Here is a 17,476-nt window from a genome sequence, read left to right as displayed (position 1 = left end):
GTGCGAGTATATATTATTGAATTTATTATTTTAAATAGTATGTGCATGTGACAGCATATCTATATACGAGTAAGATTTTTTTTTTTTTTTTTGCATATACGAGTAAGATTGAATTAACGTTTTTCTACTCTGAATTAACGTTTCACATGCGTTAGTATAAATTACAAATAGTGTTGGCGTAAAAAAAAAGACGTTAAAAGAAACTTACAAATAATGTTTGATTGCAAAAAAAAAAAAAATGAAAAAAAGAGATGAATTATCGTGTGTTGTCTTTAATCGCGAAGTTAACGAATGCATGCATTTGAAACAAGTACAACATAATTAAATTATTTCTTCGGTACTATGATACCATCTTTTTCGGGAAAAGGGTTTTCTTCTTCGATATATTCACCTTGATTCTATTTATTTAATCCTTTTACCTTATTATAGGACAACCGAAGCTATTAAAGAAAAACACAAAAAATGGAACAACAAAAAATATAGCCTTTAGACATACTTTTTTTTCTTCACGATACGATTAAGTATTAAAACAAGAATATCTCGGTTCATAATTATATAAGATAAATTATAAGCTAGTTCTGATAAAACGTCCGTGAATCGACGAGAAAATCCTAAAACCCTATTATTTTATAATAAATTTCTTTTATGAATATTTAAGTAAATTATAGCGTACCCATTTCACACTTCACAGTGACTTACATGCATTGATCCTCTAGCAAAAAGAAACCCTTTTTCTTTAGTTTCCAAATACTAAGCAATCTCTTCTTTTTTTTTCTTACCTTTTTCTTTCTTGGCTTTTTCTTCTCCCCTGATAGAAACTTTTTCCAGTCAAAATTTAAGAGCTTTAAAGTAAAACTTCCACTAAGGTTTATACATATACACAATCCTCATATACATATATAGATTAGCACACTTTAATTATTTTCTCTCTCTATCTCTCTCTCTTTCTCTCTTCACTTCTGCTCTCGCTTAGTTTGGTCTAAAATTAAATGGCACCAAAAGGAAAGAAACCAATAAGAAGAAAAACTGCAAGAAGAAGAGGAAGAATCAAGAACCCATCTTCTCCATGTAGTATCAATAGTGACGTCACTTCAACGTCATCATCTACTTCAATCTCCCCAACTGCCACGTCGACATCGCCGATTCCAGCCAGTGGATGTTGTACTCCGAAATCTAAGAAGTCACGAATACCGGAGATGCTGACGTGTCCACCGGCGCCGAAGAAGCCAAGGGTGGCGCAGAACTGCGGTTTAAGTAGGAGACAAATCGCTTTCTTTGCTCCTCCAGATGTAGAGCTCTTCTTCGTTTTCGCACTTGGTCAACAAATCAATAAATAAGCTAAGTTTATGATTAGGGTTTTGCGGTTATTATCATGGTATGATCAATATATCTCAAGTTTCTAGATTCAGATACAACAATATTGAAAGTATATTATAGAGAGTGTAGTGTGATGTTTTGCTTCTTTTTTTTTGTGTCTTATTTTGCTGTTTTCCCCTCTTTGGTTCCTTTTTTTTGTTTTCGTATTTTTTTTTTGGATAACTTTGAATTAGGTGGGTTTGAATTTGTGGTAGGGTATAATTAATCAAATACCCTATCCCTTTTTTGAATTAGTTTTTCTTTTCTGTAATTTATTATGTTTTCTGTAATTGAATGATGCTTGCTAACATTTCAGGCTTGTTAGCTTTAATTTGCAGTTTTGTTTGTATTCTGGTTTGAGTTAATTAAGAGTTGGACCATTGTTTTACATAATTTATTGGTTAATTTCCTCATTATTTTATTCACAATCTCGTCAAAAATTAATTCCATAAAAAGCACTTCTAAAATTTATTTCTTTTTTTTATTAAGTACAAGAAAAAGTCATGAAATACACCATTTTTTGTCAGATTGATTATGAGCTCGAATTCAAAATCTGACAAAATATGTTAAGTTCGACCGAAAAGAAAAAGTTTATATAGCCACAGCCAAAAAAATAGCCGATGCAGAATAATACGCTTACAAAAGTTTTGGGTATAATTAATGCAAAGTTAAGAAAGATTCAACTATTCCGTTTGTTGGATTTAAAGTTTATAAAACTTGAGAAATTACTGAGCAAATCTATTCAAAAATTAAAGAAATTATCTTAATAAACTGTGATGTAATTATGAAAAGTTGAATTTAGTTAGTGAAAACAAAAGAGAAGAAGGAAATGTTTAAGGGATGGCCAAAGTGTCGGAGCAGACGATAACATATTCGAAGGGAATCCAATGCAAGGACTCGTGCGGCTTTTTTTCCATCATTTTCTCTTTTTTCAATTTTCTCTTTCTCCCACTCCCTTTCTAAGAACAAAATTACTGATTACAAGTTATAACGAATGTATAGAATTATATCTATATATGTAGAGTAGGTAAGAAGAAGACACAAACAGCTATGATAGTATTTTTCGTAAATTAATAATTCTTTTCCCATCATTTATTTATTTTCGATTTGTTGCTGCTATAATATTATCTCTAGAGTTCAAAAATGTGGATATATCATAACTTGAGGACGTACGAATCTTATGATTGCAATTATGAACTTACACCCTTCCGTGCATTATTTATTCGTTTTACGTCACTCAAAAGGGCCACTTTTAGAATGTACAACATCAAAACTTGAATGAAAAGGAAATTATTATTGAACTAGTCTACTAACGTACTAAAATATAGTTATAAACTTTGTAAGAAATATAGTTTTTTTTTTAAAATTGTATCATTTTACACTGATAAATCTGATAAAAACTTGTATATTGACGTACTAAAATATAGTTGTAAGGATTTAAGAATATATATATATATATATATATATATTTTCTAATATACTTTGTCCATGCCTTAAACAACAAAGTAACAAACAAAATTCATTGCTATATTCATCTCTTAATGTAATCCTCCTTTAGACTCATTGAATTATCAAAAGATGTCCCATATTGAGAGGGCATAGAAGTGAACACAACAGGCTTAGAAAAAAACCAACAACAAAGTAACAAACATACCCTTCGTCTCTTAACGAAGTTCTTCCATTGGTTATAAATAATGCTTTTTTAATCATAAGTAGGTGGTTGCTTTTTTCTGATAAAGAGTTTTTTTTTATTTTTACTTTTCTGCTAAGAACGTTCACTGAGAATGAAAAAGCTAAGGTGTTACAAAAATGTTTACCTATTATGCTTCTTCGACAAAAAGAATATAAAAAACAAGAAAAGCAATGAACTGTAAATTAGAAGAATTTAATTACAAGGTTATCGGATCCAGAGTGACATTAAGTTATGGTGTTGGCTTCGCCTTCTTGCAGATATGGTGTTGAATCATGGTCCATGTATTTGAAATTGGTGAGTGTAGGGTCGTCTGATATGATTGTGCAGAACGTTGTTCTTCTAGAAAGTAAATTATAAGGCTATGGTTTTCAAATTATAGAGATCAAGAAGGTAATTTACGATATAGATGCATAAGTTTCTAACAAACAAAAAGGATAGAGTGATGTGATCATGAAACCAGAAGCAACATATGAGATTCCAGAAGCAGCCTTGGTCGTTTTGGAGAATCCAGTGATGCGGTCCAAGTCTCGGAGGTTGACAAGAGCTGTGGACAATGCTAGAAGAAATCCGGAATGTGGAAGTTCAAGTCCGGATCAGTGAAGATGAGTTTTCATCCTTAGTTACCAGAGTTCTTGTTATAAGGTTGGCTGCAAGATTTAAGTCAATGAATTTTTCGGGTGGAGGTTTTAACGAGACTATAGCTAATATCCCACTCATGGTCCAAGCTCGGCAAGAAGTCCAAGAGTCATTTTCGACTGGAAGCTCAAAGGTTAAATCAAGATAGCCGAGGAGTCAGTCCAAATTTATTTATTTTGGTCTTAGTTTTATTTAATGAACTTTGTCATTTTCGAATATGATCCTATGTCAACTCATTTCCCTCTATATATGCTATGTAACCCCAGAATTTTGACATTTACCTTTTTAATAAATTCTGAGAGAATCTCTCTTTTGCTCTTCATGAAACTCTTTGATTTTTTGGTGGTTAGCCAACAGATCATTTCGGTTTATCAAGTGTAGATCATAACACTTGACGCAGCCTTCAATCCAGTGTTTGTAGATTTCGTTTCAAGTAGTTTAAGAGGCTTAAGGATTTTTGGAAACTCTATTCTCACGCCTTAACATATTTTAACTGCAAAATATTTCATTCTTTGAAGTCACCTCCTTGTTTCAAACCGTTCATCGCAATTTTGGACCTAAAAATCTTCGAGTTCATAACTCGCCCTTTTAGCATCTTTCTTTGTGAATCATTGGAGTCAAAAAACCATAAGCTCAATCCAATCAAGAGTGTACGAAAAATGAGTATTGATAGCACATTAACATAGCATAATTTCTATAACTGCTATTAAAGAGGATATTTCGGATTTGAATATTCTATTATAGCATTTTAAACACGTTATATCGAAATTTCAGTAAGCGGGAACAAAAAATTAACATTTAGAATCTAAATTCTGTGATGAGCGCCAGTACTTAGGCAAAAAGAAAAAAAAATACTAAGTACCCCAATTGTGACTCTTCTTTTTATATTGTTCGGAGAAGAACAAAAACAAGTTCTTTGGAAAAAAAAAATTCTCTTTCGATAAAGCAGCTCGTTGTCCCTCCGTCTCTGATTTCCTCCTCCACCGTCTCTGCCGTTGTGGCTGAACCATCTCACCACATCCTCCTTCCTCGCCTTCTTCTCAGCCTCCTTCTCCACCTCCCGTTCCCCCGACCCAGCTAACCTAAACCCTAACTCATCTCCGATTGAACCCACCTCTCTCAATTCGCCGCCGCCGCTTCCACCTCCATCCTCCATAAAGGGTATTGAAACAACTCACCCCTTTTTTCGCCTCTCCTATTCTCAAGAGCTGATTAGGTTTAACTGTAGATTTTGGGTTAGGGTTCCTGGACGGCGATGACGAGTTTCCTCTCATGAGCTTTCTTCGATCCTGTTTAACAGGTATGGTTCTCAACACTTTGTGGGCTTTTGACATGGAGATTCTTAAATTATTCAAACCGATACTTATACTGAGGATTTCGAGACAGACCACCCGATATTCAACCTAAGGCAAATGCTTAAAACCTTCATTATGATGGCCAGTTGTTGTATTTCTCGCTAATAGCCTAATAATATGCATTATTTTCATTTTTCTTTGTTGATGTTGAACACAAAGCGTTGGCAGTTGATTCAGATGCGAGATTTATTCTTCAATGATCGCCTAACAGATCTTTTAGTAGCTTGCAGAGAATAAACTACTCAACATCAACTCCTTCGAAGTCCCTTGCGACAACATTATAGGACGTTTGGGTTTAATTAGGGCAGGATTCATTAGTTAGAAGCTTTTAATCTCTGGATTCAAAGTAGTGATACATAGATTGTTTAAAGCTATTTGATTTCAGTGTATAAGCGAGCAAAAGCTTAGAGATTTAGTGTTTATACACATATATGAGGGTTTGATAGAAATTTTTTTTTTGATATTGGTTTGGCTTTGTAGGGACTATTTGAAGATCTCAAAGCTAACAGGACAGAAGACGACCAGGTTAGGCTGTTCCAGCCTGACGAAAACGCTCTTAGTATGCAAACAGGTGCTGATAGGCTTTGTATGACACCACCTTCTGTGGAGCAATTCATCGAAGCAGTTAAGCAAACTGTACGTGCCATCAAGAAATGGAATGGGTATGGACTATGGACCAATGTGTATCTCTATTCCAATCGATATGATTCTTGATCATAGTTTGCTCTCATCTCTAGAAGCTCCTCACGGGTTTTATGGCTTTTTTTGGTGTTTTAGGTTCCTCCTCCGGGTAAAGGAGTTTTGTATACAAGGCCTCGGCTAATAGGGAGTGGCACTATCCTTGGAGCAGCTCCAGCACCTGAGTACAAGTTCCTCATTTACGCATCTCCCGTAGGAGATTACCATAAGGTGAGTTAGTGTTCTGCTGTTCTATATACTTGGTGAAATAAACTCTGCCGAAAGACTCTCTAAAGCTGAAATTGTAACGCTGGTGTTTCTTTGTTGTAGGTAAGCACAAGCCTGAAACTTAAAGTTGATCATAAGTATCGCCGAGCCCATTCACTTGTTTTCAGAAGCGTGGATGCTTATTACTTTTGTTTCCATGAGATGTAGGTCACTTTAACACTTTTGTTGGAGATCGATCTGCTTATGTGTTCAGTTAGATTCTGATTTTGCTTGTGTATTGGATTAGGTGATCTGGTGAAGATGCTTTTGAGACTGCAAAGAGTTGACGTTTCTTCTTCTCCTTAATCTCATTAGCTTTTGGTTTTAGTTCTTATTCCTTCTCTCTGTTCTTGAGAGTTTATTAATTTTCTGAATTTTTTGTTTTGCAGAAAAGAAGAATGGTTGTAATATTTTGACCACGTTTAAGCAAAACGAGAGACTTGAATCAGTTTCAGTTACATCTCATCATTACAGGTTTGATTTCTTGGTCCTTTACATGAATAATACTTTGTTTAACACTCTTAAGACGATTATTATTTGCACAGTTCATCAAAAGCAGGTTTTGGTTACAATAAACTTTTCTCTAGAACAATTGGAACGTGCTTTGGATACAAGATCAAATCTGGTGGAGTTTTATATTGGACAAAAACAGAAGAGGGCGACAACTGCTGCAAAAACCGGTTGCAAGATGATCAAATCTTTTTGAGGTAATTTGTTCATTTGGATTTTGGTGCAATTCTGAAATTATACCTTTGCTTGATGACTTTGGAGAGTTACGTAAACAGATTCCCAATACATCAATATATGGTTTTGGTTTGTTGCAGTTACTGTGTGTGTTTGTTGCTTGGAACTGCAACTTATGGCATTGATTCTCTCCCAGGCTAGGCAAGCTCTTCTCACTCAAAGAATTGCTTCAGCACTTCAAGCAGCCATGATGTTAAGACCACGTTTTGTAAGACATTTGGTATGATGTTTAAGACTTGATGTTTTGTAAGACTTGTTTTTAATATGATGTTTGTCCTTGTGATGTTTTGTGTAAGACATGTTTGGATGTTTAATAAAAATAAGAGTGTTTTAAATGCAAACGCTGGTTTCTTTATAGTTTTGGAAAACAGGTCTCTCGGTTTGAAAATAATTTTGCAAAACTACAGGTCATAATAATAAAAAAAAAGATACTAGAACATGTTAGTTATACAATAGCCCGGATAAAGTATTATAAAACAATATTCTATAGCCTAGAAAAAGAGCTACAACACGTTATACCGTAGCAAAAAAAAGAGCTACAAGAGATTAGTCTATAGCAACAAAACCGAGCTACAAAAGTCCATATTATAGCGTCTAAAATGAGCTACTATATCGTCAATAACAACACAATTTCAACGCTATAATAAAAGTAGATAATATAGCACAATCCGAAAACGCTATTGTATAGGGGTCACCCTATTATAGCTCCGGAGATCACAGCGTTCATTGAAACGCTATTAAATCGATATGATAGCGCTAATCGTGAGCTAACAATGTACATCTTTCTTGTAGTGTGTGTTAATCATAGAAAAATAGTATCATAGAGATGCATAAACATATAAATAATTAGGACATCAAATTCTAAAGTGTAAAACCACAAAATAAAATTTCAAAGAGATTGTCAAGACACTTGTGGTCTGATGGTACTCTTCTCTTTGTGTTTGGAAGGCTCTAGTGGGATTAGTCGGATTGGCCTTAATCACCTACAAAAATCTATAAAAAAAATAAAGAAAAAGAGTTGGAGAAACATTCACTCGCTAATTGTGATGATACGATGCGTTTTCAGCTATGTTTGGGCTAAAGCTTGAGATGGGCTGATATTGGATGAATTAGGCCCAATCGGTGTAGAGCTTGGTGAAGCCCAGAAGGAATCAAATCTCTTGGTCAACTGTCGTTTTGTATCATCTGCTTCTTGGTGCGTTGACTGAACCAGATAAGGTTAGTTACGCTAACGAAAAGTTGCAGGAGCTTGAGGTTGTTGAGCTGGATCCTGATACAAAAGGAGAGACAGAGTTTAGAGAGAGGTTGATACGTGAGCAACAAGTAGAGAGATCTAGAGAGAGAGATTAGAGAGAAAAGCTTATCTTCTTCAAAGCTTCTTCTTCTTTGTTTCTCGGTTGTAATCTCAGGATAGATCGCTCTTGATAACTTGTACTCGGTTCAAGCGTATAGTGAAACCTAGTGAGCGGGTTCTTATGCTCACCAAGACGTACCACTAGCTCGTTGCTGTGGGAACTTGTAAACGCATGTGTTCTTTACTTTTCTGCACAAATCATCAACTCAGAAACAGAGTATTGAATCGGTTAAAGAACAAAGGAAAGAATCAACTAATTGGAACTCAAAATCACTACAAGTGGTATCAGAGCCAGGTTAGATCGTTTGGGAGGTGATTTTATCGACGAGTATCCAGTTACTTGGAGACGTTCTTCGGATTCTCAGAAACAAGGATTGACTTGGCAGGAAGGATTTTCTCATACCTGGTTTCCAATGTCAGGATTGTGTTGTTTCTGAAATCAAGGACGTCTGATTCGGTAATCTTTCGGTCAATCTTCATTGATCGTGTTTGTTGAGGATATTTGGTGCGGATCCATTGGTTTTGCGTTAGCTTTGTCTGGGATTTCTTCTTGGTATTCAGCGTCCTGATCGTTTCTCAAGTCGAGTGATTATCAGATCTGATCAAGCAGAATGTTGGAGCCGACACATGGAAAGTGGGAAGTGGAAAAGTTTGATGGAGAAGGAGATTTCTCCATCTGGAAACATCGGATCCTCGCTCAGCTGGAAATCCTGGGTTTGGATTCTGTCCTGAACATTGATGAGTCATCGTCATCAATTTTGCCAGATCCAAAGGACAAAGATGAGGAGGCAAAGAAAGTTGATCCTAAAGCTGTTGAAAAGGATCGTAGAGTTAGGAATCTATTGAGCATGAGCTTGTCTGATATGGTATTACGAAAGGTGGGATTGAAGCACAAATCAGCTCAGTCCATGTGGGATTCTCTAGAATCTCAGTATCAAGATAAATCATTGCCTAATAGATTCTACCTCAAACAAAGATTTTACAGCTTTAAGATGGAAGAAGGAAAGAATCTAGACAAGAATCTGGACGTCTTTAACAAGTTAGTTTCAGATATTGCAAGTCTGGATGTTGAAGTGAGTGATGAGGATCAAGCCGTAATTCTTCTCAACGGCTTACCATCTCAGTTTGCTCAACTTGTTCATACACTCAAGTACAGGGGTGGTCAACAAACGATAACTCTAAAGGAGGTTACTACAGCTGCTTATTCACTCGAAACAGAGCTAAAGCAAAAGGGTTCCTACTTGTCAAAAGCAAGTAGTGAGGGACTCTATGTCCAGTCTAAGACTCAGACGGATAAGAGGACTAATGCTAGAGGAAAACAGCAAGACAAAGGAAAGACAAAGGCAAAGAGTAAGAAAACATGTTGGGTATGCGGAGGGGAAGGACATTTCAAAAAGGACTACCCAAAGAAAGGTCAAAACAGTAATGCTCATGCCAATGTCGGACAAGTTCCTTCAGATGAACCTTTGGTATTGACAGCTTATGAGTTCAGTGTCAGAGATGGATGGGTTCTTGACTCAGGTTGCTCGTATCATCTAACCTACAGAAAGGATCTCTTGTTTGACGTAAAAGAAATTGATGGAGGAAAGATCCTAATGGGAAATGATACTCACTGTGTTGTTTCTGCTATGGGGAGTTTGAAGATAGTTAACAGCAACCATTCATCCGTGGTGTTAACAAAAGTCAGGTATTCGTCTACTGCAAAGAGAAATCTTATATCATTAGGACAACTGGAGTCACAGGGCTGTTGGTTTCAGTCCAAAAACTTCAGACTTCAAGTGTTTTACAAAGAAAAGGAGGTTCTCGCAGGAAATTATTCGGATACACTCTACATTTTAGACGGAAAGCCAGTGAAAGGGGAAGTGAATGCAGCGGTTGAGACTGGAGATAAGACTATGCTCTGGCATAGCAGGCTGGGACACATGAGTGCTAGAGGATTACAGGTTTTAGTCAAGAAAGAGCTATTAAAGGGAGATGATGTGTCAGAACTAAAACAATGTGAATTCTGCATTCTTGGTAAATCCCACAAACTGTCCTATAAGAAAGGAAAACACATTTCAAAGGAAAAGTTGGAATATGTTCATTCCGATCTTTGGGGTTCTCCGAATGTCACACCAAGTTTGTCTAAGTGCCAGTACTATATCTCGTTTGTGGATGACTTCTCTCGGAAAGTGTGGCTCTATTTTCTCAGGACTAAGGATGAGGCTTTCAGCAAATTCATAGAGTGGAAAGTCTTTGTTGAGAATCAAAGTGGAAAGAAATTGAAGGCGCTTAGAACAGATAATGGGCTTGAGTATTGCAGTAAAACATTTGATGATCACTGCAAAGCTCATGGTATACTAAGGCACAAGACCTGTCCTTACACACCACAAAAAAATGGTGTGGCTGAGAGATTAAATAGGACCATATTGGAAAAGGTGAGAAGTTTATTAAGCGATACAGGATTAAGTGAATCATTCTGGGCTGAAGCTGCATCTACTGTGGTTTACATGATCAACAGATCTCCATCTGTGCCATTAGGCTTCGAAGTTCCAGAAGAAGTTTGGACTGGTGTCAAACCAGATTACTCGCATATGAGGAGATTCGTTTGCTTGGTATACTACCATGTTGATCAGGGTAAACTAAAACCTAGGACAAAGAAGGGGGTGTTTATGGGATATCCCCAAGGAGTTAAGGGATATAGAATCTGGAGTAATGAAGAGAAAAGATGTGTTATCAGTCGTGATGTGACGTTCTGGGAAAATACACTTTTCAAAGATATTGGGAAGAAGGATTTGATTTCTGAATCTGGTGAGACATCGACTAAGAGTACACGAGTCTCCTTCGAGGTATGTCAGGATGATCGGGTTCGAAATGAAGGGGTTTCTGGTGAAGGTGGAGTTACTTCAGACACGGAGATAGCTAATGACTCAGAAGGTGAATCTGAATCAGAAGAAGAGACTGTGTTAGACAATTATCTCCTGGCCAGAGACAGAGAAAGAAGGGTGAATGTCAAGCCTCCAAGTAGATATGATGATGGAGATGTGGCGGCTTATGCTTTAAGTGTGGCTGAGTTGATAGAAGTGGATGAGCCAAAGACATTTAAAGAGGCTTTAAGGAGCAAGAATAAAGATAAATGGCTTGGTGCTACAGATGAAGAAATGCATTCGTTGAATAAAAATCACACTTGGAAGCTCATTGACAGACCAAAGGGACAAAGAACTATAGGTTGTAAATGGATGTTCAAGCTTAAGCCGGGAATTCCAGGGGTTGAAGAGCCAAGATACAAGGCTAGGCTTGTGGCAAAAGGTTATTCTCAAATTGAGGGAATAGATTACAACGAAGTGTTCTCTCCGGTTGTTAAACACACTACGATCAGAGTTGTTTTGTCTATGGTGGTTAACATGGATATGGAGTTAGAACAGTTGGATGTGAAAACAGCTTTCTTACATGGAAATCTGGATGAGAGAATTTTGATGGAACAGCCTGAAGGATATTCTAAAGGGAATAAAGGTCTGTTTGTTACAAAGATCTCTTTATGGCCTCAAGCAGTCTCCACGACAGTGGAACTTGAGGTTTGATCAGTTCATGAAGTTACAAAAGTTTTCTAGTAGTCAACTAGATACTTGTGTATATTTCAGGATTATAGTGAAGCTACGTGTATCTTCTACTTTACGTTGCTGATCATGTTGGTAGCAGCTAAGGATTTGAAGGTAACTTCAGGAGGTTATAGAAATGTTGAGCCGTGATTTCGAAATGAAAGACCTAGGACCTGCAAGGAGGATCCTAGGCATGGACATCATCAGGGATCGTGTTAAAGGAGTGCTACATCTTTCTCAGGAGTTGTATATTGAAAAGGTGCTTAAAAGTTTTGGTGCATTTGAAGCTAAGTCTGTTCAAACACCTCTTGGGTGTCATTTTAAACTAATGAGCACTAAAGAAGAAGAAAAGGCCGATACTGAAGCTCAGATGAGAAAGGTACCTTATTCTAGTGCCGTTGGCAGCCTCATGTACGCCATGGTAGGATCGCGTCCTGATATTGCTCATGCGGTTGGAGTTATCAGCAGGTTTATGAGCTCCCCTAACAAAGAACATTGGAACGCAGTTAGATGGGTCTTAAGGTACTTAAAAGGGAGCTCAGACTACAAGCTAACATTTACGAAATCACAGGAATTCAACATAAAGGGGTATTGTGATAGCGATTACGCTACTGACCTGGATCGTAGAAGATCAGTCACTGGGTACACATTCCAAGTTGGTGGGAATACAGTGAGCTGGAGATCTGGCCTGCAACAGATAGTGGCCTTATCAACAACGGAAGCAGAATTAATGGCTTTAGCAGAGGCAACAAAAGAAGCACTGTGGTTGAAAAGACTTACCAGTGAATTGGGCTTTTCGCAGGATGCAGTGGAAGTCTTTTGCGATTCACAGAGTGCCATATGCCTTGCTAAAAACAGCGTCTTCCATGAGAGAACGAAGCATATTCAGACTCGCTATTACTTTATCAGGGATGTGATTGCAGACGGAGATCTTGTGGTGACAAAGGTCGATACTAAGCTGAATCCAGCTGATATTCTTACGAAGTCAGTGCCCGTAGCGAAGTTTGAAGATGCTCGAAGTAATATGAAAGTCCTTCGGGACTGAATCTAGCTCGGAGAAGAGTTAGGGTTCCGACAGGGTCTATGTCGGAACAAGGAAGGTGAATCGGTGTAGATTTACCTTGTGTGGTCTGAAAATTATCGAGGTGGAGAATGTGATGATACGATGCGTTTTCAGCTATGTTTGGGCTAAAGCTTGAGATGGGCTGATATTGGATGAATTAGGCCCAATCGGTGTAGAGCTTGGTGAAGCCCAGAAGGAATCAAATCTCTTGGTCAACTGTCGTTTTGTATCATCTGCTTCTTGGTGCGTTGACTGAACCAGATAAGGTTAGTTACGCTAACGGAAAGTTGCAGGAGCTTGAGGTTGTTGAGCTGGATCCTGATACAAAAGGAGAGACAGAGTTTAGAGAGAGGTTGATACGTGAGCAACAAGTAGAGAGATCTAGAGAGAGAGATTAGAGAGAAAAGCTTATCTTCTTCAAAGCTTCTTCTTCTTTGTTTCTCGGTTGTAATCTCAGGATAGATCGCTCTTGATAACTTGTACTCGGTTCAAGCGTATAGTGAAACTTAGTGAGCGGGTTCTTATGCTCACCAAGACGTACCACTAGCTCGTTGCTGTGGGAACTTGTAAACGCATGTGTTCTTTACTTTTCTGCACAAATCATCAACTCGGAAACAGAGTATTGAATCGGGTAAAGAACAAAGGCAAGAATCAACTAATTGGAACTCAAAATCACTACACTAATTAAGCTCTAATATTGCGATTACCACGGCTTCTACAACCACGGTTTTCGCGTTCAACAACATTAATCCAATATATTTTTTGGATTTTTGAATTGGCTTAAGCTAAAGTTAAGATAAAACATACCTATATATGAGGATAATATAAAGTATGTAGTCGTATATTCGTGTAAGGGTGATCCCGCGCGTGTGCATGTTATCAGACACATAACACGTACAAACAAAAACCCAATTAGGTAAAGCAACAAATTACCTTGGAATGAGGATTTGATTTGAGTCTATCAATTTGTTTTGGTTTTCTCTTTTTGTCTTTGTATTATTAATTAGGCATCTAGCATTTCAATTCACAAAAATCATTAAAGCATAAAATAAAATAAAATATTGAATACTACTTGCTAAGATAATCGAGTAATCAAAGATAAAGATTATCGTACGTTTATGTCAAAGCTGATTAAACTTTGTAAGAATCCTAGGTTGCAACCCCCCCCCCCCCCCAAACAAACACAAATGAAAGTGCGTATTTACAATATGGATCATTCATATACTCTATGTAATAAGAATCTAAGACACGTATTTGTCAAATTGGTTTCGCTATATATCCAATTTTAAGTGCGTATCCTTCATCTTATCTGGTTCTCTGCTCCAATTTTTTGCTTCACTTGTGTTTCTTAAATCTTCACTTTATCATCTTTGATTTTCATATTGTAATTTGAAATGATGGCCTTTTTGGAAAAAAAGGAAGAATATAAAACACGTATGTTTCTTTTTAGAGTTTTAGGCTCATTCTAGCTTAAAAAAAGTTTAAAGAAACGTAACAAATTATAACTTCAAGTCTTCAACGATCAAACACGCAAATTATTATGTTTTTTCCAAAAAAAATCTGATTTCTTTCATTCTTTGCGATATTTTTTTCCTTTTCGGACTATTATATTAATGAAATCGGACATATTGAAGATGACAAAATTCGGAGTTGTTAAATGTGTGTTCTTAATTATTCTGGCATTTTATAAATTATGATAATTGAAATTTGAGTTATTCCTTTTTTTAATAATAACAATAGATACAAATAGATAATAGCAAAATTAAAAGAAAGCTTCTTACAACTTTTTTAACAGAGATTAGGTAGTGGATTTTACCATAATCTCCTTTTGTTCTTTAAATTACAAATTACTCATTTATTTTCTATCTCTCTTTTTTCACAGATAAACATTTTTTCTCACCTACTCTTTCTCTCTCTATCTCTCTTTATCTTATCTCTCTCGTTTTCATTTTGTTTTTTCTTTTTAAATTTTGCATCGCTTGATCTTTAAAAAGAAGATAATAGAATAGAAGAATAGGTACACTCGGATTCTTTAACCATTTTAATCAGTCACCATCTAATTTTATCTTCAATTAAATTATCTTATAGATGATGGTGAATGTGAAAATAGAGGTTAGTGATAATTCGATGATGATGATGATGAAAACAGGGGTGACAGTATTGTTAGCATGTTAACGTACAATGTTAGCAAGTAACAATATAAACTTATTCTAGTATAATAACTAGAAAACAATGATGGATTCATTGAGGACTAGAGAACAAATATTATATATTATCGTTAGCAAGTTAACATATTATGTTAATACATTATATAAATCATATATTATCGTTAGCAAACTAACATACTATAGTAGCACATTACATGTATCATATATTATTGTTAGTTGCTAATAAATATCAGATAACATGTTAACAAATATCAAATATTATTGTTAACTTTGTTAGCACGTTAACAAATATCAGATATTATTGTTAGTATGTTAACATACATTGTTAGCAAGTAACTATATAAATTTATTTTAATGTGATAACTGGATTAACACGATAATTACATTAATTTTCAAATTTTATGATATAATAATGATTATGAATAATGTCTGTGAAGAAAAGATCAATCCAATGGAAAGATAACTGACGAAAACTGTGTTAACTAAGTTAATTTAACTTGAAAAAGGAAATATTGTGATGAATGACATTTTTGTAATTAACATAAAATTAAAGGATAACTATGAGATAAATTTTTTCTCTCTTCCATAATCACCTAATTTTTTAGAAAAATTTACAAATTATATCACATTCTGAGTTTAGTTTACACAAAATATCAATTTCTGCTACTATAACATTTTTTCAATTTTTACATTGGCTAGATTACAATTCTATCCTTGTCAATTACACATAATTACAAATAAAAATAAAAAGCCACACTCTCTCTCTTGTCTTTTTTTTTCTGCGACTACAGTATATTTTATTTTTTTCTTTCCTCTCTTTTCTCAAACTTATATTTCTCATATTTTATTTTGTTTATTTTCTTTTTATTAAAAAAATAATTTTGCAATTTTTTCACACTACCAGTTATATCTATTTTATGTCTATATTTTGATACCCATTTTATAATAGTTTATATAATTATATAATTTATATATATTATAAAAAAATATAGAGAATATAAGTGTGAGGAAAAGAGAGGAAAGAGAAAAAAAAGAAAAAAAAATGTCGAAAAAGGAAAATAAGAAAGAGAATGTGACTTTTTATTTTTAATTTGATTTATCTTTACCCCAAAAATTACAAAGAGTAAAAGAATGATAAAATTGTAATATAGCTAATGTAAAAGCTGAAAAAATGTTATAATAACAAAAAATAATATTTTGTGTAATAAAAAGATATAAAGTGATATAATTCGTAAACATCTCAATTTTTTATTATCTATCTAATTTTCTAGTCAACCAACCATTTGATTAAATTTACCCTATTTTGTTGTTTGGGTTAGCATTCATTGTTTAAGAATTTTGTCATCTTCAATATGTCCGATTTCATCATTTTTTGTAATATTTTTTTCCTATTTTTTATATCTTGATTAGAGAGAATTTTTATCTATATATCTAACGGTTCAATCTTCTTCTCACTTTCACCTCGGAAAGCAACCATGTCTTCATCAAGTCCACCGAGTCAGATCGTCGAGCACATCGTCCTTTTCAAGGTCAAGGACAACGTTGACTCCGGCAAGATCTACACCATGGTCAACGACCTTAACAAACTAGCCACCATCGACAAGGTGCTTTACCTCTACGCAAGTCCTATCCACCGTCTCAAATCAGCCTCCTCCTCCGGCTTCACTCACGTCCTCCATAGCCGATACAAAACCAAGGAAGATCTAAACGCGTATGTTGATCATCCCGATCATCTTCGCGTCGTGGAGGAAACGATGCCGATCTGGGAAGACATCTTGGCCGTCGATTATATCGCCGATCAAGTCCCCGGAACCCTAACGCCGCCTCCAAGATCGGCTGCTAGAGTCACGTTACTCAAGGTGAGAGAGAATGTCCCCGAGGAAGCGAAAAAGGAGATTGTGGAAGCGATTAAGGAGAAATCTTCTCCAGGGATTGATCAGATCACTGTCGGAGAAAACTTCACTCCGGTGAGAGCTAAAGGTTTCTCGATCGCATCGGTTGCGTATTTTACGGGTTTAGGTGAAATGGAGCCTCACGAGGAGTTGGTGAAGGGAAAAGTTGGTGAGTATCTCGAGGATTCCATAGTTGTTGACTTCGTGTTGCCTTCTTAGAGGCCTGTAAAAAAAAGCTCAATAATTTCATCTTCTTGAAGATGAATAATAATAATAAACTATGCAATAATCCGAAATTTGCGACCAAGATTTTCTTTCTTCGCAATTTTCCCATCCGTGTTGCTTCAAGATTTACTTTTTACTTCAGATCTTCTAGAAGGTTGTTCTGCTTTTGTAACTAAAAAAAAAAAACAGGAACAGAGCTTTGACTCTGATACGGGACATATCCAAATATTGTCTTGATTTTGGAACAGCAAGCACGATCTATAAACCAAAGGTTGCAACTTTAACAAAACCAGAAAGAAACTCATCAAACACTTATGTTAATACTAGTTAACAATAGGGGTCCTTAACAATAACAATTTCTGAAGCCGCACAAGAAAAACAAAAAAGATTCGAGATTTGAGATATAGGACACCATTTAAGCCAATAGATTGATAACAAAGTTTGGTTTGATTTTGGTTTAGTTTTGG

At 35.7% G+C, this 17,476-nt stretch overlaps 2 protein-coding genes and 1 long non-coding RNA gene across 4 annotated transcripts; all 3 read left to right on the top strand.

The window, feature by feature from the left end:
* Positions 1 to 907: 907 nt before the first annotated feature.
* On the top strand, positions 908 to 1,728 carry LOC18010539 (cyclin-dependent protein kinase inhibitor SMR9). The gene has a single exon (XM_006393000.2). The coding sequence runs from the start codon at positions 990 to 992 to the stop codon at positions 1,335 to 1,337; it is 348 nt and encodes a 115-aa protein (XP_006393062.1). The 5' UTR covers positions 908 to 989; the 3' UTR covers positions 1,338 to 1,728.
* A 2,743-nt stretch (positions 1,729 to 4,471) lies between these two features.
* LOC112082864 lies at positions 4,472 to 7,070 on the top strand. Of its 2 annotated transcripts, none has more exons than XR_002897392.1 (8): positions 4,472 to 4,846; positions 4,914 to 4,985; positions 5,521 to 5,702; positions 5,818 to 5,949; positions 6,049 to 6,149; positions 6,233 to 6,459; positions 6,531 to 6,692; positions 6,866 to 7,069. It is a non-coding gene; the product is annotated as an uncharacterized LOC112082864 (long non-coding RNA). The 2 variants fall into 2 exon arrangements; XR_002897391.1 differs by having other exon boundaries at positions 4,474 to 4,846; positions 6,810 to 7,070.
* Positions 7,071 to 16,312: 9,242 nt separating this feature from the next.
* LOC18010827 (stress-response A/B barrel domain-containing protein UP3) lies at positions 16,313 to 17,091 on the top strand. Its single transcript, XM_006392999.2, has one exon. The coding sequence runs from the start codon at positions 16,368 to 16,370 to the stop codon at positions 17,001 to 17,003; it is 636 nt and encodes a 211-aa protein (XP_006393061.1). The 5' UTR covers positions 16,313 to 16,367; the 3' UTR covers positions 17,004 to 17,091.
* The last annotated feature ends 385 nt before the right edge of the window (positions 17,092 to 17,476 follow it).

Source organism: Eutrema salsugineum, unplaced genomic scaffold, assembly GCF_000478725.1.
Source record: "Eutrema salsugineum unplaced genomic scaffold, Eutsalg1_0 scaffold_7, whole genome shotgun sequence".
Lineage (NCBI taxonomy): Eukaryota > Viridiplantae > Streptophyta > Magnoliopsida > Brassicales > Brassicaceae > Eutrema > Eutrema salsugineum.
The sequence above is the reverse complement of the archived record's forward strand: the minus strand, read 5'-3'. Positions and strand labels throughout refer to the sequence as shown.